Below are 16,263 nucleotides of genomic sequence, written 5' to 3'. Positions count from 1 at the left end.
TCCCCAGACCTCTCTGGGAGAGGTCTCGGCTGCAAATCTGAAAAGGCCATGGTTGTTCTCCCCCTCCTGTTGGCTGATGTGCCTCCCCATGTCCCAGGCAATGACAGTGAAGTAGGGGCTGCTCACATCAGCCCCAGCTCCACAGTGACAGTGGGTGTCACCCCAGCAGCCCTGTGTTCCCCTTGTGGCACTGCCCTGTGGGTCCCAGTGCCACTCAGGTTCTCCATTAACTCTAAATTAAAACATCCTTGTTTAGGGGAAAAACTCTGAAAGCAGTAAGGCAGAGACTCAAGGAAAGTTACCATAAACTGAGAGATGCAGGCAGAGACCTTAGGCTACATCACTAGATTACACCTGGGGTATACTGGAAATACTTCACTGAATTTTGATTTTGTCTGTTTTTGTGGTTTTTTGTTTGGTTGGTTGGTTGGTTTTGTTTTGGGTTTTGGGAGATATTGTTTGTGTTTGGGGTTTTTTGTTTAGCTTTGTTTGGTTTTGGTTTTGTTTCTTTTTCTTTTAAAGTTTGAATATGTCTGTAACACCTCTTGGTACCAGTTTTAAAACCTTTTGGTCCTTGTAGGCAGCTACTAGGTAAAACTGACTGTGGAAACTGCAAAACTTAGAGGTTTTGGATTCTCTTCTCCTTTCACACACTCTCTACAGAAACTTCCTGTCCTCTCAGCAGAACATGTGCCCCCAGCAAAAATAACAAATGTACAATCTCATCCTGGCAGGATGAACTGGGGGAACATGGCTGTCCTCGAGCTGGTTGTCCCTTGATGATCTTAGGTGACCCTTTCTGAAGAGGGAGTCAAACCTAACTCTTCTGGGATGATGGAGAGAGATCTCAGTGTTGGAAATGTCTTGCCCATTTATTTATCTCTCTTCCAGAGTATTTTCTCAGGTGGGGGCTGATAGAGATTGACATTAAAGTCTATTCTAACAAACCAAATTTGTTAGTCAGGTTTCCTTTGGACTTGAAAAACACAGTGAAACAGCTCCTGGCTGCCCTAGAAGTTTTGTGTTGTGGAAGCTTTGTTAGAAAGCTCTGAGAAAATTGCTATCCTTTCAAAATAAAGTGTGCCAAGTGGAATAGCCCCACGGCCATCATGCTGGGAGCTGAGGGCTGTTTTAAAGTGCAAAAGCCAATGACCAGCTGTAATCAGTAATGGCTGTGTCAGGAAGCTGAAATTGCTGCAGGGAAGGAGACAGGAGAGCAGGGTCTGATAAATGAGATAAATGGCAGCAGAAAACCCCTGCTACCAAAGAGTTATGGAATAAATTGATGCATTAGAAGCCTCAGCACATTAGATCACTAGAAAGGACACACAGAGCATCAGGGAGCCAGTGAGGGGCTGAAGGCAGCACTGCCTGCCCAGATGAGTTACTGACCTCCACCCTGGCACTCCAACAGCAAGCTGGTGAGTTACAGAGGCTGCAGCATCAGTGGCAGTGATATATAATTAGCCTTGGGATATATTGAAATTTTCATATATGTGCTGAATTAAACCTTCACCCAGAGTGCAGAGAAAAACACATGATGACTTTTAATATAAATAAAATATTAGACAGGAGAAAGTATATAGTGTGGGGCTGATGTTCTGAAGAGACTCCAAAGCTCTCTGCAATTTATGGGCCAAATCTATTTCTAGGAAGTAATGCCAGGAATATTTTTGAGGAAGGAGAGCCAAAGCTCAGCATGTAAACCTTGGAACTGCTGTAAGAGATGCAGCCAACTGTAATAAATGTAAAACACACTAAATAAGACCAAGGGAGTTGTGTCCAACCTGAGCAGTACAAATCCTTCCAGTGTTAAATCATCCAAGATTTCCTTTGATATTACTTCCTCTATTAAATAGCAAGTTGTTTTTTATTTCAGACCTGAGAAGCATAGGTACTTTTATCAATCACTGGAGATTGATATACTTTGAATTGTAGAAAGAAGTGAATCTATTTGGGCTGTTACATTAGTGGCTCAATCAGACTGTCTCTCATCAAATTAGAGCTGCTGTTTACAAAGTGATCACATCACCCAGGAAGCACTTGGATGCACAGGTGAGTGATCCAGGTGGGAGACATGTAGGTTAGTTAAGTGTAGAAGATGTATAGCACTTAAAAAACAAAATACTATAGCAACAGGCTGAGTACCTATAGGCTGAGAAACAAGTAACTCCCCTGTTCCAGTGTTCCCTGATTATTGATTCATTGATTATTATGCACAAGTAACAATTTGTGGTTTTCAGCAAGTTTTGCCTGTGTTTTGTGTTTGTTCTCAGTTATTCAGTGGATGTTGGAAGAAGGTTATGTGCCTTTGTCCCACTGAGCCATAACTCCAAATTTCAATGATGCAGGGCACTCCCACAGTCACCCCCTCCAGCACTGCCATGCCCTACCCAGACCCTACAACCCCCTCAGTATTTAATCTGGGCACAGCCAGAGCCTGCTCAGGAAAATAATTAACACACAAGTACTCAAAAATGAACACAGAACCAACTGTTCTGTAGGTCAAGAGCACTTGTGTGTCAGGAAGCCACATCCTTCACACCATGGGATTGTTTTTACCAAGTGGCTCAAGAGGACATGAAGGGTCTCTCCACTGGGTCCTGGAGATCCTTCTTCCCCAAGGCTCACCCTGGGAATGACTGCTGGAGGGTTACAGGAGGCCTTTGTGCCTTCCCACCCAGTACTTCAGCTCAGCATGCAGTCAAGCTTGTTGAAGCTGTGATAATTTTCCAGCCTCACTTGAGTTCAATACTTTTCACCTTTGAAGCTGTGTGGAAACCCAGGGCACCAGGAATATTTCCCTGTCTGCTCTGGGGTGCCCTGACCCCCAGGGGAGCACTGACTTTGACCCTCATTCATGGAGAAAGTTTCCTAAACTCCAGAATAGACTAGAATCCACTAGGGCGTGAAGTAGATTGCAGAGAGTAGTGTAGGTGTATCACTTAGGTGGGAAATTTAGGTTTTGGGGTTTTTAGTATGTTGTGGATGGAAGCAAGATGGAGGGCACAGGTGTCATCCTGGCCTTCTTCTTCATGCTTCTTCTTCCTCCTTCGTGGGTTTGGGTGGCATTTTGTAATTGGGCAGAAAAGTCTGCATTGCAGCTCTTTGGGATCAGTTATTGGGTTGAAAGGGGAAATAATCCAGGTGTCAGCTCTTAATTGGAGAGTTTAGCTTTAAAAGACCTTGTAATGAAAGATTGTTGGCCATTTTTGTGGTGCTTTTCCAGTGCACTGAGCCTGGTGTGGACAGTGTGCAAAACTCTAGATAAGATAACAAACAAGAACCTGAAGACCAAAAAGATCCAGTGAGTCTCTCTTTTCTGACACAAAACCACTCCAGAAGGGTCTCCCCTGACAGGGGAGCCCCCTGGGAGGGCCCAGCCAGAGTCCCAGAAGTCAGGGGGGAATCAGTAACAGGTACCCCGGCAAAGCTATGATAGTTTCCCAGCCTCACTTGAATTCAATACTTTCCCCCTTTGAGCTGTGATGATTTCCCAGGCTCACTTGAATTCAATAATTTTCCCCTTTGAGCTGTGTTGATTTCCCAGGTTCACTTGAATTCAATACTTTCCCCTTTGAGCTGTGATGATTTTCCAGGCTCACTTGAATTCAATAATTTTCCCCTTTGAGCTGTGATGATTTCCCAGGCTCACTTGAATTCAATACTTTCCCCTTTGAGCTGTGATGATTTCCCAGGCTCACTTGAATTCAATCCTTCTCCCCTTGGAGGCGGTGGTGCTTTGGTCTCGGAGCTGTTGAGCTCAGAGGCCAAGTGCAGCTGGAGTGCTCCAGTGCTCCAGCCCTGTGTGCACAGCACGGCCCCAGGGCAAGCACTCGAGCCTAAAATGACAGAAATGTTTCGCAAGAGAAGCTGATTTCACCCAGCTCTTGCTCAACAGCTGGGGAGCTCCAATGAGCCATCACCACTGACCTGCAGGAGGACCTTGGTGACAGGAATTGGAGCCACCAACAGAGCAACTGCTGTGACAGCTCCTGTCTGCAGCTGGTGTTCTTCTTTCTGATCTTCTCACCTACAGACCTGGCCTGGAAATCTCTTCTATCCAGCAAGAAGGAAATGGCCATGCTATTTCTCCTAAATTCCAGTGATATTTAGGGGAGTTTGTCTCTCAGGGGAAAAAGCCCTCTGGAATCCCTGGAGGGAGCAGGGTCAGGGGAAACCACAGAACTCATTTGAACAAAAAACTTACAATCTTTCCTGGGAGGCACAACATTTAATCCATCTTAATTGGTTAATTTTCATCCTAAAGTGCACTTGGAGAAAGGTTGTATCCATGATGGTTTGGGGGACATCCAAGAAGAAAACTATTTTCTGAGACTAAGTGATGTAAATAGAAAAAATGAAATTAATTAAAAAGTAAAAAAAAAAAAAAAAACCCCAAAAAACCCAAACCAACAGAAATTAATTTAAATAAAAATGTAAATACAATTTAATTATAAAATTAAAATAAATTTTAAAAAATTAAAATAACAATAAAATTAATGCCCCCAGGCTTTCTCACATGCAAACCCATCATCAGCTCCAAAGCAGCAGCAGCAACAACAGCTGGGACATGGGATAACTTTGGCTAAGGAATGTATACAGCAAAAGTGTTTTACTGCCACCAATCCTAGCTCCAGGAATAATCCTTCTCTTTTATCTAGTTTAGGTGGGTAACTCATGTAGGGGAAGAGCACATGTGAGTTCATTTTTCAGCTCTAGCAGGATCAGATGTTTATAAATAAATAAGCCCCTAAAAATAAAATAAAATAAAATACAAAATAAGAAAAACACAACAGCTGTAAAACAAAGGTTGGGTTGGCTACCAGGAGAAGGTTTTACACCCAAAGGGTGTTTGGGCACTGGAACAGGCTCGCAGGGCAGCGCTCACAGCCCTGAGCCTGGCAGAGCTCAAGGAGGGTTTGGACGATGCCCTCGGGCACAGGGTGAGGTTTGTGGGTGTCCTGTGCACGGCCAGGAGTTGCACTGATGTTACTTTTGGGTCCCTTCCAACTCTGGATATTCTGCTTCTACGATTCTATGAGAGTAAAACACAATAAAGGAAAACAAAAGAAAAAAAAAGAATAAAAACTAAAACCTATAATAAGAAAAATCAAATCGAGTCAAAAAAATCAAAAGAAAATAAAACCTATAATAAGAAAAATCAAATCGAATCAAAACCAAATCAAATCAGGCTTCTTCCTCCAAGCTGCCATATCATCATCCCTAATGAGATTTGCTCAAATACCGCAACTTTGTTGAGCAACAAATCGGCACCGGCAGCGCTGGCTCCGCCCCTCCCGCGCAGGCCGGGCCGGCGGCTCCGCACCCGCGGGGCCGCTCCCGCCGCTCCGCCCCGCCCGGTGCCGGGGCCGGAGCTGCTCCGCCTCTCCGGTGCCGGTGACAGTGCCGGTGCCGCCCCTCCGGTGCCGGTGCCGCTCCCGTTCCCGTTCCCGCTGCCGGTGCCGGTTCGGCCCGCGGGGCGCGGAGCGGGCGGGGCGGAGGCGCAGGATGAGCGGGCGCCCCCCCGCGGCCGCCGGCGCAGCGCCCCCGCGCCATGGAGGGATTCCCCGCCCGCGGGTACGGCACCGGCGGCGCCGACAACCGGCCGCTCTTCGGGGAGACCTCGGCCAGGGTAAGGGACCCGCCACCCCCGGCACCCCGCTCCCCCAAAACACCCCCCGGCAACGCGAACCGCGCCGGGGAAATGCAGCTGGGAGTCCTGTGGTGCCCCCCCCTCCCCGCCCTGCCGGTGTGAATGCCCCCCGGTTATGAGGAGCCTCCTCCCGGCCGCCCCGGAGAGCGGCAGCTCGGCACCCACCCCTGCCCCCGGGCTCGGCACGGAGCGGCCCGCCCGAGCGGGGAACCTGCCCGAATCCTGCAAACAAATTTTAAAAATCCCTATGAAATAAGAAAGAATCCTCAGTCTCCCTCCAAAACAGCGTCAAAAATTAGAAAGGCTGCACCTCAATTAAAAAAATATTAAAGGAGCCCCTCAAATTCCAGAAAAAGGAAAAGCTCAAATTTGGCGTAATTATAAAAAAAAAACCCTGAAATAAAACAAAAAAACCGTCTCCCAATTATTGCCCCAAACCAAAAATAATCCGTCAACCCCAAATAAACACCGCGCCAAATTTTTTAAAAAATCCGAACGACATCCCCAGAACTAAACCCTTCCAGCACGACCCCCTCCCCAAATAACTCACAAAACATTTCCCTCCCCCTCCCCGCAAGGAAATCAACTTTCATATAATCCTCCCTAAAGCAACATCCCCCCAAAACTATCGGCAACTTGGGGCTCGGGGTCCCAGAGTCGGGGGGACCCTCGGCGTGGGGCTGGGAAGGGCTTTGGGCAGGGGCAGGGGGTGACAGAGCCGCCGTGTCCCACCGGGTGTGCCCTGCGGAGCCCGGGCCGCCTCTCACCCCGTCTGGGGGGACGGGGATGGGGTCGGGGATGGGGGGGCTGCGTCTGGTGCCTTCCTGGGCACTGATTTTCCTCCCGGGCTGGAGGAGCCGGCGGTGGCTCCTTCCTGGGCTGGCGTGTGGCAGCAGCGGCTCCTCAGGTGTCAATGCCCGCAAGCCGCTCGGCTCCCGGCGCTGCTGCGGGGCTTTGCCGGGGAGGGAGGGGGCTCCTGGGGCCGCCCGGCATCGGGATCCCTCGGGAACCACGGCACCTGCATCATCATCCGTCCGTGACCTGGGGCTGTCCCCTGTCAGGAGGGGTTGCACACTCGTGTGGGTTTGGGGGGTGCAGGCTGAAACTGCCTGGGATTATTCAGAAGTGAATCAAGTCCATCACCGCCCTCCCTGCGAGAACTTGGAACTGCTGCTACAATTACAATGTTTAATGAGAACAAAGTGATACCCGCCGGATTTTCGGGGGAAAATGGAATGATGTGGAGGAGATGAAGTGAGGGGGGACAGGTACCCCACTGGCGGTGCTGCCCTGATGGGGCACTGGAGGTTTTGGGGCACCTGGGTCAGGGATTTTGGGAAGCTCCCAGCACTGGGCACTTCTGGGGACTGGGATGTGCCATCGGAGCAGGGAGGCAGTCCTGACATGTAACTCCCAAACTTTTCAGCCCAGGTTAAGCTTTCGATCCCTGATCTCTGTATTTTTCCAGCTACGCTTCTTCTCACAAGGGGGAGTGGTAAATAATAAAGGTGGGATGCTAAATTCAGTTCTGGGCTCTGGTGGGGATCCAGCGTCCTGCACTTCACCCCCTGCCTGTCTGCTGTGGCTTTTTTGGAACCTCTCAGATGGTTTCTTGCTGCTGTACCCGTGTCCCACAGACAGGGGACCATGTGCTGGCCCGGGGTCCTTTCCTCCCTGGTTCACTGGGGTTGCTTAGGAACGGACGCTGGTGAGGTCCCGAGCTGGAATGTTCTGTGTCAGAAGTGGAAAAGCCAAACTTTGCCTTTAAATGGGAGCAGTCTGCCGGGAGGAGTGCCTGCCCACACCCCAGCTCTGCTTTTGGGTCTCTGCAAATGATGGCTGATACTGGCAAACCAGGATCCTCTGCTCAGGCTGGGAGGGCAGGGGCAGTGCTCGTGCCCCTGGAAGCCCTGAGTCAAAATCAGGGTTGCCAGCAATTGGAAATGGATGTAGAGATGGGGATTCCCTCTTCCTGCCTTCCTGCACTCTCCTGGTCCCCAAGCTGGTGACTTTGAGAGCAAAGCCACTCAAAGTGGGGAGGGCAGAGCTGGGCAGCAGCATCCACTGCCTTGCCCTGTCATGGTCCAGCTGCTCCTGCCAAGCTGGCTCTCCTGTGTGATGCTGAGCAGAGACTGGGGCAAGGTGGTGCCAAGGAAGTGGCTGCTGGGCAGGGGGAGTGCAGGAACATGGCACAATGAATGCCAGGTGCTGTGGATGCAGCTGTGCTCCCCAGGGATGCAGTGAGTGGTGTGAGACAAGGCAAAGGCACAGCTGCACAAAGGTGGCAAGGAGGGGACAGGGTGCCACAGGTGCAGCACTTCCCTCAGGAGAGAGGCTCAAAGTTGGGCTCCTCCATGGTGGGAGTGTTTGAGTGGTGGGAGTTGATTGGGAGTTAATTTGGAAGCAGAAGGCAATAGAGAGACTGAGCAGCTCGGGATGGGAATGATCTTTTGAGGACACACCAGGATGTCCCCGTGTCTTGCAGAGGGTGGGTGTCCAGCATGGCCCTGAGCACAGCCTGTTTTGCCTGCAGTTCCACCAGGCTGGGCCTGGCACTGCATTCAGGCATCCCCTATGGCTGCAATGGCTGCTGACCATCTGGACTTGCTGATGTAAGGCATAAAAATGGCCTTTGTGTCACTCCTGCCGAGATGGCACCAGGTACCCACGCTCCAGGGGACCTGCCCATTCCCTTCTCCTGGCCAAGCCTCTGCCAGGATCCCTGGGGGCTCAGCCCATGTGCTGCTAACTTGGAGGATTCAGGGATGGAAGGTGCCGAGCTGGAATGGGGCAAAGAGCAAAGCTCTGTCAGAGCCTGTGGAGGGAGTGCAGATACAGTCTCAGCCTAGCCTCAGTTTCCCTGCTGCTCCAAGTGACCTTGACCCAGATCCTAAAGGATCCTGGATTGTCCCCTCCTGCTTTGCAAGGATTTGACACTTCCTGACCTTATGTCCCTTTCCCAGAGGCAGATGGAGGGAGACCTCTGCACTGCAGAGGCTCCCTGGGAGAAGTCTGATGCCTCCAGCCCCTGCAATCCCCTCCCCAGAGTAGAAGGACAGGGCAGAAACCCTCTTGTTTCAAAATGCATCTTGTGCAACAGTGGAACATGGAATTCATCCCCTGCCTGGCCAACATCTGGGGAGCTGGGGCTGAATGGGGACTGTATCAGAAATTGGGGTGTGTGTGCCAGTACCCTGGGCTGGTCCAGGTGACCTCAGGCTCTCTGTTTTGGTGTCCCTGCTGGGGTTTTTTGTCTTTTTACTCCAGCAGCTATTGCAGTACATAGTGATGCTGGAGGAAAATCCTTCCTGAATCAGCTGTGCTGGTGGCAGGAGCCTGCTGTGCCAGCTGGGTGCCACACAAGGGTTGCCACAGCCAGTCCCTGCATGCCCAGCAGAGTGTGCCCAGGCCAGGCTGTGCACTGACGCTGTGTGGAGGTGAAAGCTCTGTCATCCCCAATCCCTTTAGCCGTCTTGGCCTCTGCCTGAGTATTTTTAACCTTTTTGCTGTGCTAAGCTGCCTGGGGCTGAAGTGTCAGTGGGCACTGGGGAATGCAGCCTCTCACTGCTTCACCAAGCCTGGGATTTCAGGATCAGTGTCTCTAATCCCTGCGTCCTGAAATACCTTCTTGTGCCAGCAATGTGTTCTGAAAATTTCAGTGCCCTCAGGTTTAAACACAGGGAAGGGGCTGCCTTGGCCACAGGGACTGGATGCACTGCTGGCATCTGTACCTGATCCTGGTGGCCCTGGGAGGTCCCTCAGTCAGCAGGGTGAGATGAGAGGTCCCTGGGCTGGGGGATGCTCTCTCCCACTCTGAAACTCAAGAGAGAAATGCTCCATGATTGCTGTCAAGCCTGACCCCCTTGTTTTCTCCTGCCAGTCCAGGCACAATGGGTCTCTAGTTAATGAGGAGCACAGTCATTCTGGATGGGGACGACTGTGTGTCCATCCCTCTGAGCTCTCTGCAGAGCTGGCTGTGACCCTTGCTCACCAGGTGAGCCCTGCAGGCTGGTGACCCACTGCCAGTTCTGCAGGTGGCTCCCTGGCATTCCCTGCTGTCTCTCCTCCTGGCACAAGGGATCCAGTTGCTCACCTCTTGGCACCCTGAATGGAGGAGCAGAGCCTGAGTGCCAGCTCTGGTCCCCCTCTGTAACATTGCCTTGGTGGGCTCAGCCAGGTCTGCAATGCAAGGGCAGAGCAAAACTGCCATCCTCTCCTGGTGCTGGAGTGGCTTTTGGGGTAAGGACCCTTCCATGTGCTGCCCAAAGTCAGCTTTTAGTTCTTTATTTTAGGTGAGGAGGAGGAGTCCAGCTGAGCTGTCACAATGTGCTCTCATGGAGCATTTCATGCTTGCACTTTTCAAGCTGTTTCTCTCGTTTGCCTTGCTCTCTTGTTTACTTCTCCTGGTTCCTTTTTGGGGTCAGTGGTGGGTATCCCATAGCTGGCTCTCAGTGGCTGCTGTCACATCACCAGCTGCATGTGTGGAAATGCCAGTGAGGAGAAGGGGTTTGTGCCTGGCTGGTGAGGACCTTGCAAAGGGGATGTTGGTGACAATTTCCTGTGGAGGGGGGGTCACGTCCTTCTGCTGCAGCCACTGCTGCTCCCCCACAGCCTGGGGCCTCTGGGCTGCAGGACCATCAGTGGTTTTGTTGTGCAAAGAGGAGTTGGGGAGTAATAGGAGAGGTTTTGGAGTCTGCTTGCTGTGGCTCTGTCCCCAGGGCACAGCATCCACCTGTTCCTGAGCCACCTCAACCTGAGCTCCACAGCCTTAGGTAGGGCTGTGGTGTCCCACAAAACCAGGATTTGCTGCTCTCTGCCTCCTCTTTGCTTTGCTCTAGTGCCCTGCTGCTGTCATGTGGTACTTCTTGATGACCTGGGACTTCTCCCTCTACAAATCCAAATTCTTGGAGGGAAGAGCTGTGCAAGAGCAGGTGGAGGGAAGCCTGTGTTGCCCAGTGAAAGCATTTGGGCAAAATGCTTTCAAACTCCTTTCTCACTTTCCCTTCACCATATCTACTTAATGACTCTCAGAACACTTAAGAGAAGTCTGGGGTGTTTTCCCTCTGCACATTTTTTCTGCTGTGGCTGTTTTAGCCTTTGATTTGAGTTGTCAGCCATCTGGGGTGTCACACCTGGCTGTGTGCATGTGGTGATACATGTTTATACTCAGAGCAGCACCAGGGAGGAGGCAGTGTGCTGGCAGGGATTGGAATATTCTCCTTTTCCTTTGTTTTTTGCTCCAGAAGGTTCATCACTACAGGGTCTTGCTGTGGTGCTCCTCTGAGCCCACGGTCACACAGCCCAGTGTCACAGCCAGTCCCTGCCCTGGTGCCACTGGCATGGGACTGATGCTGTCACTGAGGGATCTTTGTCCCAGGACACACAAGGTTGTGTCCTCCCAGTTGTTCTACACTGATCAGGGGCAGCAGAAAGAAGTGTGGGGGGTGTCTGTCTGTCCAAGCAGGGCCACTGTGTGGCATCTTCAGATCTGCTGGTGTTAGGTTGGAGCATTTGGGGTGTGGGCAATGCTTCACCTCCTTGCAGCTGCCCACCAATTCCCACCTCAGACTCTATCAGTCTATTAATTCTCAGGCAGTGGGGCTAAAAAAAGCTTTTTCTGACAACCTCCATCTGTGCACTCCCACTTTAAAAAAAAGATTTAAATACAATTTGCACAACTGTAATCAGTTTAGATGTGGCAGAGAAGCCATTTGCAAATGAGCAAACCTGCATCATGAGGCCTTGACCAGTGCAACCTCCCTGGGGTCCAGGGAGGGAGGGGAAACCTTCCTGTGTGGCAGAGCTGAGCAGGGAGCCTTGGGTGTGTGCTGGCAATAATGTGGATCCTGGCTGATGCTCTCAGTGCTGTTGGGAAATGCTCTGTTTTATATGGTTTGGGGTTTTTTTGTTGTTGGTTTTTTAGGTGCACATAACACTCTTCTCTTTTCTTCAGGACAGAATCATCAATCTAGTTGTTGGTGGCTTAACAACCTTGCTGCTTGTAGTAAGTATCTCCCATGCCTCCCCATGTTGCATCTTTAAGTGACAGGGAAGAAACCAGAATTCCTCCCCAAAAATGGCTGGTGAAGCTTCCAAAGAGGCTCTGGTTTAGGGCAGGCAGTCATTTTGGGACATATCTGTCTTTTAAAGCTCTTTGACAACAGGAAAAGGGGAATACATTTCTTTAAGAGCTGCAATAAAATCCCAAAGTTCTCTGGCAGATTGTCCATCCTGGCTGAACATGAGGCTGGGTGAGACAACAAAGCACTTATGTGCCAGGAGAGCGTGTTTGCTTCTATTTCCTTCTATTTATGATTTATTGTCCTCTATTTATGGCTTATATAAGTCTTCCCAAAGTTTGTCCCTTTGTGTTGAGCTGTGCTTTCCCCAAGCTTTAAAGACAAACCCAACACTGTCAGGACTGGAGACCATGAGTGTGGTCCATGGGGGGATTGTTGGAGAGCTGAGGTGCAGGGAGGCTGTGGGGACAGGTGAGGTGCCAGCTGGTGGAACACTTGGCTGAAGGGATGTGTCACAGACACATTTTATGAAAAATCCTTTCCTTAGGATTTTTCCTCCTGAGAAGCTGAGAAGTCTCAAGAACAAAATGTAACCAATGGTTATCTGCTGCTGTGGAATGCAACAGGTGCATCTGTGATTGGTCTCATGTGGTTGTTTCTAATTAATGGCCAATCACAGTCAGCTGGCTTGGACTCTGTCCGAGCCACAAGCCTTTGTTATTCATTCCTTCTTTTTCTATTCTTAGCCAGCCTTCTGATGAAATCCTTTCTTCTATTCTTTTAGTATAATTTTAATATAATATATACCATAAAATAATAAATCAAGCCTTCTGAAACATGGAGTCAGATCCTTGTCTCTTCCCTCATCCTCAAACCCCTGTAAACAAAATCACAGGGATGCTCCTGCATGGGCAGTGTGCACCCCAGGGCCTGATGGCTTCAGGGCCACTTGGAGGGTGGTTTCTGGCAAGGAGCCAGCATGGCAAAGCTTTTGGCAAAGTCTTTTTCCCACTCCTCTCAGCTGTATCAAAGCAGTTTTCCTCCAGACTTGCACATTTTCCTTCAGCTCCTCGGGGTGGGAGGCAGAGGCCAGGGAGGGGCGTGCAGATCAGGATGTGAGCGCTGCTCTGCTCCAGCCCTTGGGCTGAGCCTCTTCTCTCTGCAGCTCTGGAAATCCAGAGTGAAATCCTCATCTTTGTTTTCCTCCATACAGGTCACTCTAATCAGTGCTTTTGTCTTCCCACAACTACCTCCAAAACCTGTGAATGTATTTTTTGCTTTCTGCATCTCCTTGTGTTGCATTTCTGCTGGCATTCTTGTAAGTACCGCCACGTTTGCCGTGCTTTTGAGTCGATGGCTTTGAATAAAATCTGCTTTACGTGGTGCTGCCTTCTTTTTTACACTCTCCTAGAAAAGCTTTCCTGCCTCCATAACACAAGCTGACAATGAAGGAGTGGCAGTGTTTTGTATTTATTGCAGAGTAAGTGTGTGAACTGAGCCAGCTCCTGCAGCCCAGCTGTGGTGCAAGACTTGTCACCTCTGTGGCACTGCCACTGGAGTCACAGAGGAGGAGACCAGGGAGCAGAGCACTGAAATGGGAATGCAGAGATGGATTGTGATGCAAAGTGGGATCAGCCATGCACTTGCATTAGTCAGTGCCCTTTCAAACACAGGGGATGGGTTACAGGGGTAGGAAGCTATAGCAAGTGGAAGATGTTCCTCTACTCAACAACTGCAGAATTCCAAGGGAGCTGGTCCCAAGCACTGGCAAAGGGAACTGGCAGGTCTGAGTTCACAGAATCACAGAATGGTTTGGGTTGGAAGGACCATGTAGTCCAACCCTGTCTGAGTTCACAGAATCACAGAATGGTTTGGGTTGGAAGGACCATGTAGTCCAACCCTCCTTCCATGGGCAGGGACATTGGTGGCTCCTTCTTCTGCTGTATCTTTTCACACTTGGAGCATTCTCCTTCCTCCAGCTGTGACCTGGAGCAGCCCTGAACCCCTCCCTGCTGGGTATGCTGGGAAGTTGCTCTGCATTGCCTGGCCAGTCCCAGGTTTTGATCCTACAGCTGGTGGCCACAACTCTGCCCAGAATAGACTGTGTTAGTGCAAAGCTGCTGTTTGTCCTCATCCACCAGGGTGGAGCCAGCTCTGAGAGTTAAAGCCACCCTCCCTCCCTCCCTCTCAGCAAAGCTGACCAGACAGCACATGTCCTCAGGGCCTGTTTCACATACAGACACACACACTCAGTCCCTCTGGCCAGAGGAAGCTGGATTGTTTTACAGGAAGGAAAAAAATCCCAAAACTAAATCTGCAAGTTGCCAATTCAGTTACCAAAAATAGTTTCCTTAGAATACCTGGCTTTTTGAAATAACACAAACTCCTCTTCTCTTCTAGATCTACTGGTATCGACAAGGAGACCTGGAACCCAAATTTAGAAATCTAATTTACTACATATTGTTTTCTATTGTCATGTTATGTATATGTGCCAACCTGTACTTCCATGAAGTGGGTAAATGAAGGACATTGGGAATACCCAGCAATGATGCTGCTGTGTCAGACTGCTTCCAGCTCAGCTCTCAGCTCTACTCGAGACATCCAAGTGAGAACCATCAGCCTGAGAGGAAAGAAGTGGGTTGTGCAAGGATAAATCAGTACATGATTTTCATGTAAATGTATATGTAATGTCCCTCTTGTTGGGGAGAATTATTGCCATAAGACGTGACATTCTGCTTTTTTTTGAAGAGCTACTGTTGCGCTTAATGAACATTCCAGTTGTACTGATGTTTCAGAATGGCACAAGCTTTTTCATTTTGGAAAAAAACTGCACTTTTTTATTATTGTACAAATAAACTGCAGCACTGAAAGGATCTGTGGCAGTATAAATAAATGGCATCTTACAGTCAAGTAAGACAAATACTCTTTATTTTGTTGAAACTGAATATACAATTATTTCTGTTCCCTAGGCAACCATTTAAAACTACAACTTGTTTTTCACATTAACAAAACCACAGACTGAAAAAGACCAACTCTTGATTATGAAGAGCTAATTACAGAAATAAATAAAATAATTTATACAAGTCTTTAGTTTCTATAGCTTTTTCTCTTGATTCCTAGCTAACAGGCTGCTGTTCAGCCTAGTGTCTGTTTCAAACAATGCAGGAATTGATTGGCCTTCTTTGCCTCGAGGCCCTGTGTCCAGACTCTCACAGAGCTATTCCTCCAAGACTTTGCCACCTCCACACCACTCCCCATTTGCTAACTTGCTGCAAAAATCACGTCTGGAGGTGGCTGGTAGTGTCAGGTAAACAGCAACAGAGACAAACGTTCCAACCTACTCACAACAATCTCCAAGAAATCCCAAGCTTGTTGGGGGAGGCTGGTGGGTCCCAGTAGCTTCCCTTTCTCATAGCCCTTTCCTTTTTATTTAGCTTGCTGTAGTGATGAAAGGAAAAAAAAAAACCAACAAAAAACCCCAAGATTTTCCACAAGTTATCTTTCTGAGCTCTGTCCATTGCCAGCAATGGACTCATCAGGAACAAGCAGACCAGGCAAGTCCCATAAGCTTCTGCCTTCTTCCTATGCCACAGACATATGAACGAGTCAGGTGAGATGGGAACACACACCACTGCTTCATGATGCTGCCCATGCTCCCTGAAGTCTCTGATGGAACTTACTCCTTCCTGAAACGTAACAGTCTCTTACTCCATGTGTTACAAGAGTCAGTAAGTGCAAAAATCCTCACCCATTCTTCATGAAACCTGTGCAAACTACTACTTGCTGCAGCACTAAGAGGCTACAGTCCACAATCCTTGACTTCTGTCCAGTTTTCCACGTGTGCAGTTCAGCACATCAGTAACAAGTCAGATCAGAACTGACTGGATGGAGCTGAGCACTGTGAGCACTGCAACAGAGGCTCTTCAGCACACTGGAACACCCCAGTGAGACGTGGCACCTCAGTCCTCCCTCCTGATGAGGGCAACAGCCTGAGCAGAGAAAGTGCACCGTAGTCATTTCACACTGGAAGCTTCTGTTCAAAGAGACAGACTGTGAGTGCTTTCTTTGGAGATGTGGCACAGGTTGTAACTAACCTCACAATGCAAACATGGTCAATAGGAAATGGACACCACTGCTGCTTCTCAGTGACAGCTCACTAAATCCTCAACATCCTTTGAATCTTCTGAGTCAGGACTGCCCAACGATGAGCCAATAATGTGCGACCCATCTCCATGGTGCTGTAGGATAGGATCTGGCAAGGGACAAAAAGCATTAAAACTATTGCTGTGCCATTATAACAACATATAAAATACAAACTTAGGAGACAGGAAATGTAGCCTGGAATTCTAACCAATTACAGGCAGTGTTGCTCAAACTAGGCACTTTGCAATCTCTAGATTCACAGGATCACAGAATAGCTGGAGATAGAAGGGACCTGTGGAGATCCCCTAGTCCAACCCCCTGCTAAAGCTGGTTCAGCCAGAGCACTTTGCACAGGACCACATCCAGGTGGGGTTTGAGTATCTTTAGAGAAGGTAACTGATAACCAATACGGATGATATGATGCAATGGTGTGACTATCACACT

General features: G+C 49.3%; 2 protein-coding genes across 2 annotated transcripts in view; one reads left to right on the top strand and one right to left on the bottom strand.

Annotated features, from left to right (window-relative positions):
• Nucleotides 1–5,507: 5,507 nt before the first annotated feature.
• TMEM243 (transmembrane protein 243) lies at nucleotides 5,508–14,762 on the top strand. Its single transcript, XM_066550965.1, has 4 exons — nucleotides 5,508–5,635; nucleotides 11,610–11,660; nucleotides 12,890–12,994; nucleotides 14,077–14,762. The coding sequence occupies exons 1-4, from the start codon at nucleotides 5,558–5,560 to the stop codon at nucleotides 14,197–14,199; spliced, it is 357 nt and encodes a 118-aa protein (XP_066407062.1). The 5' UTR covers nucleotides 5,508–5,557; the 3' UTR covers nucleotides 14,200–14,762.
• Nucleotides 14,588–16,263, bottom strand: part of DMTF1 (cyclin D binding myb like transcription factor 1) — a 29,025-nt gene continuing 27,349 nt past the window's right edge. The window contains exon 17 of the mRNA XM_066550964.1: nucleotides 14,588–15,928. Coding sequence (XP_066407061.1) covers nucleotides 15,819–15,928 — 110 coding nt within the window. The 3' untranslated portion in view covers nucleotides 14,588–15,818. The remainder of the gene's footprint in view (nucleotides 15,929–16,263) is intronic.

Source organism: Molothrus aeneus, chromosome 5 (assembly GCF_037042795.1).
Source record: "Molothrus aeneus isolate 106 chromosome 5, BPBGC_Maene_1.0, whole genome shotgun sequence".
NCBI lineage: Eukaryota > Metazoa > Chordata > Aves > Passeriformes > Icteridae > Molothrus > Molothrus aeneus.
Note: the sequence above shows the minus strand (reverse complement) of the source record. Positions and strands in the feature narration are given on the sequence as shown.

Bases quoted from the DNA above. Each gene is read 5' to 3' on its own strand.
- TMEM243 (XM_066550965.1), top strand. From the start codon at position 5,558: ATGGAGGGATTCCCCGCCCGCGGGTACGGCACCGGCGGCGCCGACAAC. The intron at 11,661-12,889 runs GTAAGTATCTCC...TCCTCCATACAG, and splicing joins TAACAACCTTGCTGCTTGTA to GTCACTCTAATCAGTGCTTT. The intron at 12,995-14,076 runs GTAAGTACCGCC...CTTCTCTTCTAG, and splicing joins GCATTTCTGCTGGCATTCTT to ATCTACTGGTATCGACAAGG.